We start from the raw sequence: 16557 nt of genomic DNA on the forward strand, positions 1-16557 counted from the left end.
CTCCCTCCCATCTCAGTGCATATACTATTCCTTTTCTGGTAAGTACAATGAATGCTCCTTTTCAGGAACTTTTTCCCTATCAAATTATACTCAAACTGCTGCAATATCGTCTGATTCAACCTCTCTGATTGGCTTATTCTCTGATAGGTGCCTTTTCCAATATTTAGAAACATGGCTTACATCACAGGATATTATTTAAAAATGCATTATATTTCATGTTTCTAAAAGTTTAATGTTATTTCTTAATCGTGGTACACTTAACATAAAATTTATAATATTCAAATTGTTGTGTAATCTATCTTCAGAACATTTTCATTTTGCAAAACTGAAATACTATACCCAGTAAACAACAACTCCCCTTTATCCTTCTCCCCCCAGCCTATGGCAACCAGCATTTTACTTTGTTTCTAAATGAACTTGACTACTTTACTATGGTTCATAAAAGTAGAACCCTACAGTCTTTGTTTTGTGACTGGTCTATTTCACTGAATGTCTTCAAGGTTAATCCATATTATAGCATGTGACTGGACTGCCTTCTTTATTAAGGCTAAATAATATTCTATTGTATGTATACACTGCATTTTGTTTATCCATCCTTTTCATAGACATTCAGGTTGTTTCTACCTCCTAACTACAGTGAATAGTGTTGCTATGAACTTGGGTGTATAAAAATTCTTTTGGATATATACTCAGAAGTGGGATTGCTGGATCATGTGGTAGTTCCATTTAATTTTTTTGAGGAACCGCCCACTGTTTTCCAAAGCAGCTCCACCACTTTACATTTCCACAAACAGTGCACAAAGGTTCTAATTTCTCCACATTACTGAGTTTTTTTTAAATAGTAGCTATCCAAATGGGTGTGAAGTCATATCATACTGTAGAGAGATTTGCATTTCTCTAATAATTAATGTTCAGTATCTTTTCATAGGCTTGTTGGCCATTTGTATATCACCTTTGGAGAAATGTCTATTCAAGTCCTTTGTCCATTTTTTGAGTTGTCTTCTTGTTAAGTTGCAGAAGTGCTTTATAGATTAACATTAGCCCTTTATCAGATAGATTTGAGAATATTTCCTCCCATTCCACGTGTTGCCTTTTTACTCTATTGTGTCCTTTCATACGCAGAAGTTTGATGTGTTCTCATTTGTCTATTTTTGCTTGTTACTTGTGCTTTTGCAATCGCAGCCAAGAAATCATTGGCAAATCCAGTGCCAGAAAACTTTCCCCGTTTTATTCCATGAGTCTTATAGTTCTATGTATTATTTTTAGGTCTTTAATCCATTTTGAGTTAATTTTTGTATATGGTGCAAAGTAAGGTTTCGACTTCATTCTTTTGCTTGTGGATATCCAGTTTCCCCAATACCATTTGTTGAAAAGGCCATTCTTATCCGGTTGAGTGGTCTTGGCATCCTTTGTCAATAATCATTTGATCACAAATACACTTAGGTTTACTTCAGAGTTTTCTATTCTATTACACTGGTCTATATGTCTGTCTTAATGCCACTACCACACTGTTTTGATTGTCTTTATGCCAATACCATGCTGTTTTGATTATTGTAGCTTTGTAACATGTTTTAAAGCTTTAAAAAAAAAATTCCTTCTGCTTTTAATACTAAATCTCAAATTAACCTAGCTAGTACCTACTCATCCTTAAGTCTCAGACTGTACTCCCTTTGGAAAGTCTTCCCTGACCATTCCACCATCTCTTTGACACTCACACACCTCCTTCCTATGAACTCCCACTATGCACTGTAGTTTGCTTTATTACAATTGAACTGTGACTCCCAGGGGTGATAATCCTTGTGATAAAGTCCTCATTTATCAGTTTAGTTCTCACCTCCTCGGCTCCTAGCAAAGTGCCTGACCCACTGTAAATGACTGATAAATATTATAATTGAATGACAATAGAATATACTCAGCTGGTAAAAAGAATGAAGACTATGAGTTGATTTAAAAGTGCTCCCAAGATATATAAACTTAAAAATTCAAGGTGCATCACAATATTTATAGTATGCTGTCATTTATAATTTAAAAGGGGAGAATATCTATTCATATAATTTGCATATATCTCTCAAAGAACACGCAATAAAACTGATTACTTCCTGGAGGCCAAGTAGGAACTGGGTAGATGGGGACGAGGGAGAGGGAAACTTTTCACTGTATATTTTTTTTATACTTTTAAAATCATGTGACTTATTCCCTATTTATTGTCTTAAATAGATAAGTTTAATTTTTAAAAGTGAATGAATAATGTTCCTAAAGAACATCAAATAGCAGCTGTGTAACATGACATTTCCTCCCTCTTTCATCTCATAATAATGAAAAGAAAATAAAAATAAATAAACTCTGTATCTTAAATGTTACATTTCAATCCAGAATCACCGCATCACTCCCAAAGAACCAGAGATTAGGAATTTTGTTTTGTTTAGTAATCTTCAAGTGGCATTTTATCTCTGAATATTCTAAAACCATAAGCTGTGTTAATACCGCATATTGAGTAAATATATACTGCTTACTTAAGAGACATGCTCACATACTAGCTGTATAAGATATGGTAGCTAGCTACCAAGATGGCCTCCAATGATCCTCAACTCGAGATAGTCACGTGCTTGCACAGTCTTCTCCCACACAAAATTACTGCTGGCTTATGTGAACAATAAATAGAATACAACAGAGATGAAAGTTAGGTCATAAAAAACATTGCAGCTTCCATCTTGGTGTCTCCTGGATCACTCTTTCTGAGACAAGCTAGCCTTTGTCATAAAGGCACTGAAGGAGCCCTGTGGGGAGGCCCATGTGGGGAGGTCTGTGTAGGGAGTAACTGAGACCTCCCTCAAATAGCCAGAAACAACTTGCCAGTATATGAGTGAGGTATTTTGGAAGGGAGTTCTCCAACACCAATCAAACTTTTAGATGACCGTAGCCCAGGCCAACATCTGAATGCAACCTCTAAAAATACTCAAGCCAGAACCTCTAACAGAAACAGATATTTATTGTTGTTTTAAATCACTACATTTTGAAATAATTTGTTATGCTGCAATTGATAAGAGTTTATTCTCAAATAATATTTTCCTTTTTTAAACCATAATCTCTATAAGAAATGATAAAAACAGTACTAGTTATCAGAGCACATAAACCCAATACGCAGCCTCAAATTATAGAATCAGGTAGGACTGGACACAGTGCTTTGAAGATAGCCTTCCAGTAAAATGCTAGATGCCACAGAAAAGTGTTGCTGGAACTCCTCATTCAGGCTCAAAGGTGAACTCCTAACTAGTGGTAACACTTACAGAACTGGTAATATAAAATATGGAAAATCATTTAAATATTTGTCTTCCAAAATGACAGACACTAACTTTAAGGCAAATACTATATTCTATTTTTTTCTCAGGAGACAAACTTCTGTCCAGGAAACTTTACAACTGAGACACATTATAAGACATATGTAAGTGTGTACAGAAAAGCCATAGTGCCAAGTATATCATGCTGTAGACCAAGTAAAACATATAATCAGTAGACTGAGATGGCATTTGTGGCATATAAAAGTTCCAGCTATTTGGAAAATTGGATTGACCAGAATAACACATATCCTAAAGGTTTCAGATGGCTGATATTTTATAGAACTTTTTCATAATGTAATGGGACAATCAAAAGCAACTGGAAATGCAGAGCTATTTACTCATTTAATTCAAAAGATTAAGACTACTGTGCTTTTATAGTTTGTATTATAATCAGTTGTCACTTTTAAATAATGACAGTTTATCTGCACAGCTTCTATACTGCTGCTTTATTTTATAGTAGAGACAGAGGAAAAAACCTACTTGTTTGGGTGAAGGTTCTTTTACAAAAAAAAGGACTAGTCGGCCAAAAGGCTCGTTTCTTACTTCCAAATTCAGGTTGCATCCCAACAATCTGACCTCTGGTTGAGTAGCAAATTATTGCATGTACTGATAAACCTAGTAAAACTCAGGTAATTATTTTTTGTAAAACAATAACACCAAATAGTCTACTTACCTGAACTCTTTCTCCATGAACACAAAACAATTTAAACGTTTAGTTCAAAATATAGATATATGCCTGTAAATAACCATAGCGAGTTGAAATATAAAACAAATGTTACAGAACAAGAGTAGGGAATTTATTTTCCTGCCTGTTCATATAAAACTCTTGCCACAAGACAGAATTTTTCATTATCTCAGAAGAAAATAGGTTGGAAATGTCATTTGCAGGATTTATTAAAATACAGCTCAAATTTAAGAGGTGAAGAAGATATCAGATTCTTTTAAGTTTATTACATCATCTACTCTTATAGCTTTGCCAGATAAACATATTATTAACATTTCATCACTCCTAAATCAAGTCATCACTTAGTCATATAAAAGAATCCCAGTGGTTGTTAGATTTTTTAGATTCAAAGGTTTATCTTAAAGCTAATGTACCCTAATAACAAAAAGGTGATGTTTTATTTGTAAAAGCAACATTAAAACCATATTTGAAAAAAAGACATTTATGATTCAATTATAATTATATTAACTTTTGGTCTTCGTATTGTGTTTTTAAAGTTAATTCTAGTACATCTTTTAATTTACAGTTGAGGCTTTATTCCCCAATTCTTTCAGATAAAATTCTAAGGAATGTCCAAGCCCTGTATAATACAGTATCTCCCAAAATTTTGTCCACCAACCAGATTTGAGATGATTTTATGGGGCCCAAGGACAGGGCTAAGTGACACTGAATCAAGTGGGAAAGTTATTCCCTCTTCATTTTCTTTTAATTCCTCAGACTGCATCAGGAAGTCTCGGACTGGTGTTATCAACACCCCTATAATTCTTGCTAATCTCTTTCCAAACAAAGAACTGTAAATCTCAGGCTTAGAGTCTTCAGCAGGCAATTATTTCTAGCTAGAATTTAACAACACTGTTTTGTTTTATTTTCATCTTTAGGTCTACCTTCTGCTTATGGCAAGTGATACTTGCTTTTCACTTACTGTGGTTATTTCAAGTTTCCTTTAAAAATTATTTTCATAATCAAATAGATATAAAGAAATATTAAGAAAATAAGTATGCAGAAAGTATGCGGCTATGGCCAAAATTTTAAAGATGGTGTAAAAATAACTGAAGTTTGAAAAATATTATACATACCTACTGAGTCAACAGTAAGTGCCTACTATGAGCATGCCATTCATTTAGCCACCATGAATGACAGAAAAGGATGTTCAAAGAAATGTAAATATGTCAGAAGAAAAGGAAATTACTTCTAAATGAGGTAATTAAAAAGGATTCATAGACAAGGTGGCATTTGAGCTAGGACTTTATAGGTATGATTTAGACATGTAGAGACAGGGAGAGCATTTGAAGAGGACAAAAGCATAATATAGGCCTGAGTGGTGGCATGTTTCCAATCTTTATTGTGGTGGTGGTTACATGGGTGTGCATGTAACGTACACATATAATGAGTGCACATTATTATATGTAAGTTTTTCCTTAATAAATTTGATACCGTATATTTGACCTGTGCAATGAAAAAGTCAATGAGGTTTCAGGCTTGACTAGTTTGGGAGGGGGAGGTGAATATAATAAAGAGAAAATAGAAATCACAATTTAAAGATCACAATAAATTTTTAAGAAATACTGTTAGCTATTACACAAAAATAGCAGTGATATACTTCTATATAATAATTTCATTTCAGAGAGAGAACTTACCTGAATTAAGGCTTACCTATTAAAATTAAATGTACTGTTCCCCCTTACCCCTCCAAAGGAGTACATTAATAGATGGCACTCATCCCTAACAAAGTAACAAAGAATAGACAGAAGTACCCACACATTTGTGTGCTAATGACACCTGATAGAATTTAGCAAAATAGTTTTAAGATTGTATTCAATACTTAGATCCCAAACGGTAAGCAATTTAGAAATAACTGTCTTAAAATTTATGTTTTAACATTTAACTCTTTTCAATGACCTAACCTCTTAAAATTAGTTATTAATTATTAAGTACATTTAAAGTGGCTTTTATCATGCATAGTAAAAACAATGCCATTAACAAGTCTTTATTTGTTGGAACTTTATAATGCCATTCTCAATAAAAACAATAACTTGACCATAAATTCAAATTTAAAACATGAAATAATTAAGGTTACAGAAAAGCATCAAGAGTCTAGAAAAAAGAAGATACTCTTCTGCCATAAATTAAAGCTTTGAGGCCCACAGAAACCTATATGCATCTTTAATATTTTACTAAGGAAATATAAGCCTTTGTTATACCAGTGAGTTACCACTAGATTTTGATGCTCCAGAAAGGTTAAACTGAAAGCCAAAACATAATGTGGAGAATTTTAGAGTTGAAATGGCACTCAGCTCAAGTACTGTAATTTTCAAATTGGTGTTCTATGTATAGTAAGTCAGTTCTTGGAACTGAAGTGAAACAACGCATAATGAAACTAACAGGTCGATTGACATAAAGTTCCTTCAGCAACGTTGTATGCACACGGCATTGAAGGAAACCTCATTGGAGGACCTGCTGTAATTATATTTTAGGAGATGTTAACAGGTTGGCCTTGAGAAAATAGGCTCTCGGGACAGGAAAATTTAGAAACGCTTCAATAACCTTCCCCTGAGTATTTACATGCATACAAGCATGGTAGTAATGGTTTTGAGAAGCCCTGCAGTTAAAAACAAATCAAATGTTAAACCCCAGATTTAACCCAATGTGCACTCAAATTATTTGTCATGGAACACTGTGAAATTTGCCATGGATCCTATGAAATTCCCTTAAACAGATGATGAAACTGATGCCTAGAGAGATCACATGCCTGGTTAGCAGAAGAACAAAGGACTTGAATGAAATCTCTCATTCTCAGGCCAGAATTTTTTCCACTAATTTAACCACAAAATAGGACTCCTTTGACTTAATATAGTCAAACATTTAATTAACATTTAATTTACATTTAACATTTTGGTTATGGAGCCACATTTTCTGCTGTGTTAACTTAGGTGTTTTTTAATTCAGTACTTGGGTTCCTAATAATCAAGCTCACCTGGAAATTTGCTACTGTTTAGCAATTCTGGGGAGTTAGTTCAGAGTAGCAGCTGAAAGTAATCACTGAAAAAGCATTTGTACTACAACTGGTGTTAATTTACTCTCGTTATAACTTGTCAGCTCAACTAAATCACTGCGTTATCAGGTGCTGAGTTACTTAGTTAACATGTTATTCATAGCAAAATTAAGATCTCATGTCTGCAAAGAAAATAGCTGACCAACAACATCGAAATTAAGAGATTTTTTGTCTTTCTGTAGTTCAGGGTTTGTCAGGCAAACTTAGTTTCCTTAACTCTTCTGTAATTATTTTTAAAATGTTTTAATTGCTGTTACTACAATCTCCAAATCAGATTTTCCCAATCTTCATATTTCTCAAACTCCAAAGAACTCTAAGATGGTGTAAGAATAATCAAAATACAATTTACTTAGCTTTAAATAAAGTATAGCTGTGTGCCACTATGCCTCCCCACTCAGGGTAGGCTAGGAGAGTGAACAAGTAACTAATGTTTCAACTTTAAAAGGCTTAGGAATCAAAAGTGATCATTGTTAACAACTTCCTTACGACGAATCTGACTTCCTCTAATAAACTTGTGCAGTCCTGTCCAATCCCCACAAGGATCATTAACCATGGCTGGCATTCATTCTCCACAATATTAAAAGGACCCAAGAAATTAATGAGACTGCACCATGCCTTGATTCGCCAACAAAGGGGTTACCCCGCGCGCTTTTATTGCACAGGTGGGACCTCCACCCCAACCTTGCACACTGCTTGGCCCCAACGCAGGAGGCTCGGGACCAGCCGCCAGACGCCCTGGCCCCGCCTACAGCCACCCCTGCCCGGGGCCGCCCTCCCGCCTTTGCCCGGCCCGCGGGTCCCCGCGCAGCTCCCGCTTCTCCGGAAACCAGAAAGCGGTCGGCGGGCTTCGCGGCTCCAGGCGGGGCCAGGGCGACAACACTCCCGACGCCACAGCAGCCTGACCCACGGGTTGTCCCCGCGACTCCGGAACGAGCCAAGCCGAGGAAGCCGCTTAGGGCCACCAGCCGGCCTCGCGAACGCTCTGGGGGCAGGGAGGCTGTTACCTGCCGTGGGCTCGGCCGCTCCACGCCAGCGCCGCTCTCCTGGCAACCGCGGCAGCTTCCCGGAGGCCGAAAGCCGAAGGGCCTAGTGACAGCTCCCAGCGTGCACCGCGCTGGCGCCCGCACCCACGCCGGCGTTGACGTCGAAGGCCCTGGATCTCCGCCCCCGGTCCGTTTCTTTACTCCCAGTGCTAGCTGACCACAGCGCCCTCAAGCGGACTGTCAAGGAAGCTGTCCAAGGCCACCAACTACGACAGTGGGCCTGGAAAGGGATACCGCAGGTGTTCTCAACTTGTCAGAGCCAGCCCCATATTGATAGAGTTTGAAGGGAATTGAAAACAGTTTATAAATGTTATTTAAATAATTAAGTATAATTTAAATAATTATCGTATTTCATATGAAAACTTGAGGCCCAAAGAGTGTAGAAGACCTATGAATTTAGGAGACAAATAGTTATCAGATTTGGAACTGTTTTGAATCTAGAACTCTCTAATCACATAGTTACTACAAGGAGGATTGCACTGTTTTGCCTAAGCCATAGGGTCAAAAAAAAAATGTTTTAGGAATGGGTGACTATATATAAAATATAACAACCTTTAAAAACAATCACACCAATTATGAAGAGCCCGCTGTGCTAAGAATGTTATATGTCAATATAATACATCAGTACTTAAGCACTTAATCGCCTTGAGACAGGTGGGAGATATGAAAAGTTGAAATCACGGTTATTTGAGGTGGCAGAGTAAACTTAGTTCTCTTAACTGTATTGTAGAACTACTGTGATGGAAACAGGAATTTGTGAATCAACACAATAAACTAAAAACTCCAAATACCAATTTTAGAAAAATCATCTTAAACTAGTATCTCTAGAGAAGTGTTTTTATTTATTTGGAAAATCTTCAAATGAATAGGTTTAGTGTGTGGTAATTATGACCTTGAAATCATAAAGATCAATAAACACTATTTTCTGCATACAAGCCGTCATTGTTTACGTTTTTAAAAATTAAAAGCTTCTTGTTTTTAAAGAATTCTTATACTTCTGCAGAGGCCTTGTGTTTTAATATTTTCCATTATAAATATTTATGTTATACTACTTTTGTGTCAAACTTTCCATAACTACTAGTAGTAATGAGGTTAGGACTTCTTTGAGTCAGTTTTTATTTCTGCAGAAGTGGAAATGTACACAATCATTCCCATCTTCCTTTTTTCAAAGGTTATAGGAATGGTTAATCCTGTGATTCATGAAACTGGATTTAACCACTCTTCAGCATGGGGAGCAGAAAATTTACAGTTTTGCAACTGTTTCCATCTGGGAGCGATCGTGTCTACATTGAGAAGCAATGCCAAGTCAATGCTGGACATCTGACGCCTGACGGAGGACAACTACCAAAGGACTGACTGACCATAGCTCTTAAAAAAGAGACCGTAATTTATAAAAACAAAAGATAAAGTGGGTTTGGAGCGGAGAATTCTGCTCTCATGACTCCTGGGGACAGTGGCAGCCTGTATCGCCTCCCTCTATCATTTTCCTCTCTTCCAGCCTCACCCCTCTCTACGCCAACCGAAGGCGTGCACTCCGGGTTTGAATTTTAAGGTCATTTCCAGGGAGACTAAAACATCACGCCCGTAAGAAACAAAGTGGAATGGCGGTTTGGATCTCGCCGCCGACACTTCTCAGAACTCGTTCCATAAAGCGGGATTTGAAAAAGCTCACGCCCCCCGCCCCAGGTCGAGTCCTCTCGGAGGCGCGCGTCTGCCCGGCAGGCGGCGCTGTGGGCTGGCAGGCTGTTTCAGCCTAGTGATAGGTCCGGGAGTCCCACGCCGCCGCCGCCGCCGCCGCCGCCGCCGCCCCTGCTGCTGCTTCTGCTGCTGCTGCTCCTGCTACTGCTCTTCTCGCTCGTGCTTGTTGCTCTTACTCCTCCTAAGGGCCCTGTTCGCCAGAGTCTCCGGCTGGGCGCCCGCTATGGCGGAAGCGGCAGCGGCGGCGGCGACTCGCGTCTTCCTGGAGGTGCGGAGACAGCTGCAGAGCGCGCTGCTGATCCTGGGGTAAGGCCGGGGGTGGGAGTGTGGACCCCGAGGCGCGGTGCCTAGCTCGCTTTTCTGCTGCATGGGGAGTCTCCGCCTCCCTTGGAAGGACGGATTTTTTAGTTTATTTCCTGTTGCTTAGAACCCTCTTGATTATTCAAAGTGGAGTGCCACCCCCCGCCACCCCATTGACAACGTCGGCATCACCTGGGAGCTTTTTAGAAATGCAGTCTCAGCCCCACACTGGACATGCTGAATCAGAACTTATTCAGATGCACATTAAAGTTTGAGGAGCACTGATGTAAAACACAGATGACAATGCCTGGCGTTTCCAACAAAACAGTGCACAAAAAAAATGCCTTGTCTACCTCTTTTCAGGATCCTCGCTATCAGATCAGTTCCAAAGTGAGAGCTTCCTGTTTTGTAAATAAACTCGGTGTGCTTTTTCTTCCCCAAACTGCTGAGAAACTGGCAGTCGTTCAAAACGTGTGCCCGGTGAATGACTAACAAAAGTTGCAGACTTATTTGAGTTCATTCTTTTATTCATATTCCGAGTTTCAATGAGAAGTCTGCACACGAAAAGTATTCTCTCTTGTTTGTTTTGTGGTATGTGATTCCCTTGTGACCACTATTTCAAATACAATAAATTAAATGTTAAAATTCTTAAAAAATTATTACACAGCGCCACTCTGAGGTAGATTGATGCTTAGCTTTCTCTTTTTCCCTTAAATTAGCCAGGTATCTGTGGCAGGCAGCTTTGGATTTGGCATGAGAACTGAATTCAAATTCTAATTTCTTCACAAGGGTATATTCATTTAATCTGATTTTTTTTCAATTGTAAAATGGGGCTATTTATTACTCTTCTTTCTATCTCTCAAATCATGAGTTCAGATAAGTATCTCCAATTCCACCTTGTAGGGTTATTAGGAGCCCAAACCTTACACAAAACCAAACAAGACAACCTCCCTACTTCCCCCTATCAAAGGGGCCCTTCACAGTTCTCCTGGATTAGTCTCCCTTGTTTAAGCAAGTTGAGAAACCTAACTTTGCTAGACTACTGACTTGTCCCTGGAGATCTTTGACTGTTAAGCTGTTGTCATCAGTCAATTCTCCCTACTTCTAAAAGCAACCACTTTTGATTTCATTCAATAAAGTTTAGTTTTGCCATTTCTTCAACTATGTGTAAATGGATTCATACAGTATGTACTTTTTGGTTTCTGGCTTCTTCAACAATTTTTTTCGAGATTCATGTTTTATCATTGCATATGTCAAAAGTCAATTTTTTTTTTTTTTTTGCTTAGTTGTTTTCCACCGGATGAATATATGACAATTCATTTATCCATTCTTCTATTGCAGGATATTTTGTGTGTTTCTAAAGCTTGCTTATTATGAGTAAAGCTGTCATAATGTTATATAAGTCTTTTTGTGGACATACACTTTCATTTCTCTTGGGTGATTACCTAAGAGTGAAATCGCCAAGTCATATGGTAGATGGGGGCTTTACTCTATGATAAACTGCCAAGCAGTTCTCCAAAGTGGTTGTATGATTTTTCACTCTTGCTAAAAAAAAAAAACGAGAATTCAATTGTTTCACATTCTTTTCTGCATTTAGTGTTATCAGTCTTAATTTTAGCCATTGTAGTGGTATAAAGTGGTATCTCATTGTCATTTTAATTTGCATTTCCCTGATCAATAGTGTTGAGCACCTTTTCATTTGCTTTTTGGTTATTCATGTATGTTCCTTGGTAAAATATCTTCTAATTTTTTGGCATTAAAAAAGCAAGCTATTTGTCTTATTGTTGAATTTAAAGAGTTCTTTATATAGTCTGAAAACAAGACCTTTCTCATTTATGCCTTGTGTGTGTGTATGTGAATATTTTCTCCCAGTCTATAATTTACCTTTTATTTTCTTAATAGCGTTTTTTAAACAGAAGAATATACAATTTATTGATTTTTTTTTTTTTTTTTTAGTGGTTAGTGTTTTTTTGTGTCTTAAGAAATCCCTGGCTACCTCAAATTTGTAAAGATTTTTTTCTGTATTTTCTAGGAGTCACATAGTTTTACCTTTAGGTCAGTGAAAATATCAAATTCATTTTTTACATTTGGAGAGAGGTAGAAATCAAAGTTCTTTTTTTTTTTCCCTGTGAGGATATCCAGTTTTTCATTGCCATTAGTTAAAAAGACTGTCATTTCTCCCACCGAAATAACTCAATGTCTTTGTCAGAAATCAATTGATTATACTGTTTGCATGGTATATCTTTTTTACCCTTTTGCTCTCAATCTATGTCTTTATAAAATTTTTGTAGCATCTACTGGGTGGAGTTTTTTAAATCCATTCTGACAATCTCCGCATTTTAATTAGAATTTTTAGTCTATTTACAGTTAATGTAAATTATACAATTGAGTTTTATTCTTGTTCCTAATCTTAAAAGAAATGTTTCTAGCATTTTACCATTAGGTATGATGAAGCTGACTTTTGGTTAATCTGTTTAGTAGATTGCATAGTTTCTTTTCTTAATTGAGTAAGAGTTTTAATCATGAATAGATATATTTTCTGTAGTGATTTCTGCATATATTGTGATGGTCATATTTTTTTCATTTAATCTTTACATCTGTGAATGCATCAGAAAAATCTATTTGTGTTAAGCCATCTTAGCATTCCTGGGATAAACCTTGGCCATCCATTTGTTCAATCCATGGATATTTACTGAGTTCTAGTGTCAAAAACTCAAAATTCTAAGTGCTGGGTGTACAGCCATGAACAGTAGTAGCAACAGCAAAGACAAAAATACTTGCTCTCATTGAGTTTACTGTCTAATGGAGGCATTGGACAAAAAAAATACACAAAATAAATGAAATATATATTACTTTAAATAGAGATAAGTACCTAGAAAAAATAAAACAGAAAAGGGGACTGGGAGAAAAATTACAACCAAATTTCTCCAAATAAGAAAGCAACATTTGAGTTATAAACTGGGAGAAGTAAGGTTTGGAACCAAAAGATAACCCGGTAGAAGACTGAGCATTTCCCTGTAAGTGCGACGGAACACCTAGTTCAGAGAGAGATGCTGATGCGCTGTGGGAGCACATAGCAAAGGGTCTTACAGTGAGTAGTGTGCTAGTAAATGTTTAACAGCCTGCTTTACAAAAAGCAAAGCAACCAAACAAAAACCTCCCTGATTTGCCACATTTACTGGTTGCTATTCTGTAAATACTTTCACCATGGATGATGTCAGGCTACCAAAGTGAGGTCAACTGGTTTGCAAAACGCCTGGAATTTTAACAACTGGCTCTAGCATGTCATTGGGTCTTATACGCCATTGAAAGAACTTTAGCTTATACTCAGAATGAGATGTGAAGCTATTGGATAGTTTCAAGCAGTGTGACACCTGAAAGAATACAAGCGAATAGTGAAGAAAGCCTCAGATTATAAAAAGTGCTGACAATTAGGGTTTCTAAAACTTCAAAAGTTTTAGAGAAGTCCTTTGAGACCATCCTCAGTCCTTTGAGTCCTTTTCCTCATCAGACTTTCATTTTATTCATTCATTTATTTACACCAGTATGGACCCTCATAGTCCTGTTTTTTTGTTTGTTTTTTTCCCCCAGTGGATTACCGTTTTTCTCACATTACACCAGATGTGGCCAGTAAGGGTCCTTTCAAGATGAATTCTGTCTTTTTTGACATGTCCTTATCACTTATTGATTTATTCTTTGTTGCATAGTAAGATATTCCAGACTCATCTCATTTTTTTCCTGTTCTGGTCCTGGATGTAGTTATTTTTCCAAAGAACCTTGTTTTGTTTTGTTTTAGTTTATTTTTAACTGGAAAATGACCTTTAGAAACCAAGGTCTGGGCACAAAGTTTGCTCGTTACTATAGGGCTGTCACTTCTCCCAGGCCCATTGGTGGACAGAACTAGAAGAATGTATGTGTGTGGCATATGTATGATGTTTATGTATGAGTGTGTGTGTGTGTGTATGTTTGTATCTACATCATACATACACATGTGTACATATACATCTATATTTATTACTGTGTCTGTTTATATACATTTAAAACCATGACTTCACACAGATATTTCCAATTCTAATTTATCACCATAGGATCCATTCTGGTTTCCTATTTGTAATTCTGTTCTCCCACAGTGAGAATCCTGGTTTCCATTATCCTCATGACATATATTTACATGGTCAATTCCCTATGTAACTAATTCAGTGGCATCCTTCGCTACTTCTTTTCCTCCTACTCATTGTTGACACTCCTTACTTGCTCAAGCTGTTATGGACTGAATGTTTGTGTCCTCTCGAAATCTGTATCTCGAAACCTTAAGCCCCACTGTGATGATATGAGGAGATGGAGCATTTAGTAGATACTTAAGTTTAGATGAGGTCATGAGGGTGGAGCCACCGTGATGAGATTAATGCCCTTCTAAGAACAGACACCAAAGCTTCCTCCCTCTGTGAGAATACAGTGAGAGGGTGGCCATCTGAAAGCCAGGAAGGGAGCCCTCAATAAGGGCTGAATCTGCTGGCACCTTGGTCTTGGACTTTCTAGCCTCCAGAACTGTGAGAAATAAATGTCTGTTGTTTAAGCCACCTGGTCTGTGGTATTTTGTTATAGCAGCCTGAGCTGACTAAGACAGGCTCTGAAACCCCCCAACTCCATTTCAGATTCCCTCCTCACCCCTCTTGGGATCTGACATCCCTGCTGGGTGGCCCTCCTTAGCTCATAGGCTATATGGCAGATGCCCTCCTCACCCTGTTGGGTTTTTCACATAAACCCCAGGCCACCGTGGTTCTCCCACCATTGCATAGATGCCTACCTTGCTCAGCCTTATGTGATAGGCTGAGTTTTTCAGGAATAAGAAAGGGAAGAAGAGTGATAAGCCAGAGATGGGTTGGGAGAGGGGCCTTAGGATCCCAGTAGTATCCTTTAGGACACTTCCAAAGTGCCAACCGTGTAGTCCAATTTGAAAATCACTGAAGTAGTAAAATGGGAAAATTGTGTATCTTAGAGCAGTGGTTGACAAACTATGGCCCACGGGCCAAATCTAACCTGCTGTTTTGGTACACCCTATGAGCAAAGAATGGATTTTACATTTTTAAAAAGGATTGTTGGAAAAGAAAACTACAAAGTAGAATATGCAACAGACATCATATATGGCTTGCGATTTTTTACATATAAAAAATTTTCTTTGTATAAAAATTTTCTGATTTCTGCTTTAGAGGATTATTGCTTCTTAACCATAATTTCTTAAAACTGGACTTTTGACTCAAGAGTTTGCAGCTGTCTTCCTGGAGAATTTCAGGTTCTTTGATATTCTGTGTTGCCAATTAAATGCAGAACCATATATTTGAAGAGAAATTAGCCAGAAAGTAGTCTTAAGATTTTCGAAGACAAATGAAGAGAACTAACCAAGATTCACGCCTGAACACATGCTATGACTTTCGGGCTTAGATGACCTTTATGTAGATGGCCCGCATTCTGCACGTAGGTGACATGAGGTAGTTGGCCTGCCCCTGTTGTCTGCACTTAAAAGGGAGTCAGGGTGCTTTGCCACTGTAGTTACAATGCTAAGCATATTTCAGCTTCAGATGAGAATCATTTCTATATGTGTTTATCCCCCTCTGTACTTTTGATACCTAGCAAGTGGACAGGGCCTGTGGTTTCTTCTTTATTGCCTATACTAAATTATTTGGGATTGTAGTGAACCGGATTAGTAAGTCCTATTTGCTTGGTATTCATACTTCTTAAACTGTTTTCTTAGTTACTTTTTTTATTATTAAAATTGACAAGAAAGTTTTTTTCTTTTGTACTTTTTCACATAATCTCAGTCTCTTTATCAAAATCCTGTATATCAAATAACAGTACTTCAATTCACTGTAAGAAAATAAAACATCATTGTAATGCTAGTCTCAGAAGCAAGAATATTTTACTCACACTCCCATTCATTATTCAAATAACACTTAGTGCTTGACCTGAGATAGTCTCTATACTCTCCCATGTGCCTCCATAGTACCCTGTATTTATCGTGAATAAGTACAGTCTAGTTTTCATTGATCCCTTGAGCATTTCTCTTTACTTGGCAATCCCCTGTTGGGGATTGATCCCTCAGTTATTCCTGTTTACTTGCTTGTCCCCTACTGAGAGGGAGGTGGGTACAGGAACTATCTTGTTAATTATTGTACTCCTAGTGCCTGGCACATTATAGAACTTACAAAAGATGTGCTGAATGAATGAATGAGTGAGTGAAAGGATGTGCAAACCATGCTAGGGTCAAGGGATGCAAAGATGAATAAGCCACTGTCTGATGCTGTCTTGGTGAATTCTCTTGCAAAAAAATATTTCAGAGAACAAGTACATGATATTTGACAGGCCAGCATTAGATTGTGCTGGTTTGAAGAAGCTGAAATTGGG

At 37.5% G+C, this 16557-nt stretch overlaps 2 protein-coding genes across 5 annotated transcripts in view; one reads left to right on the forward strand and one right to left on the reverse strand.

Annotated features, from left to right (window-relative positions):
* The window catches only part of DOPEY1 (dopey family member 1), an 84686-nt gene extending 76437 nt beyond the window's left edge, over window positions 1-8249 (reverse strand). For all 3 annotated transcript variants that reach the window (XM_011364892.2, XM_011364891.2, XM_011364890.2), the window contains exon 1: window positions 8119-8249. The gene's annotated coding sequence lies outside the window, so the exon portion shown is untranslated. The remainder of the gene's footprint in view (window positions 1-8118) is intronic.
* A 1815-nt stretch (window positions 8250-10064) lies between these two features.
* UBE3D (ubiquitin protein ligase E3D) overlaps window positions 10065-16557 on the forward strand; it is a 147273-nt gene continuing 140780 nt past the window's right edge. For both annotated transcript variants that reach the window (XM_011364893.2, XM_023533438.1), the window contains exon 1: window positions 10065-10161. In XM_011364893.2, coding sequence (XP_011363195.2) covers window positions 10079-10161 — 83 coding nt within the window. In that variant the 5' untranslated portion in view covers window positions 10065-10078. The remainder of the gene's footprint in view (window positions 10162-16557) is intronic.

This window comes from Pteropus vampyrus, unplaced genomic scaffold (assembly GCF_000151845.1).
Source record: "Pteropus vampyrus isolate Shadow unplaced genomic scaffold, Pvam_2.0 Scaffold102, whole genome shotgun sequence".
NCBI classification, from domain to species: domain Eukaryota; kingdom Metazoa; phylum Chordata; class Mammalia; order Chiroptera; family Pteropodidae; genus Pteropus; species Pteropus vampyrus.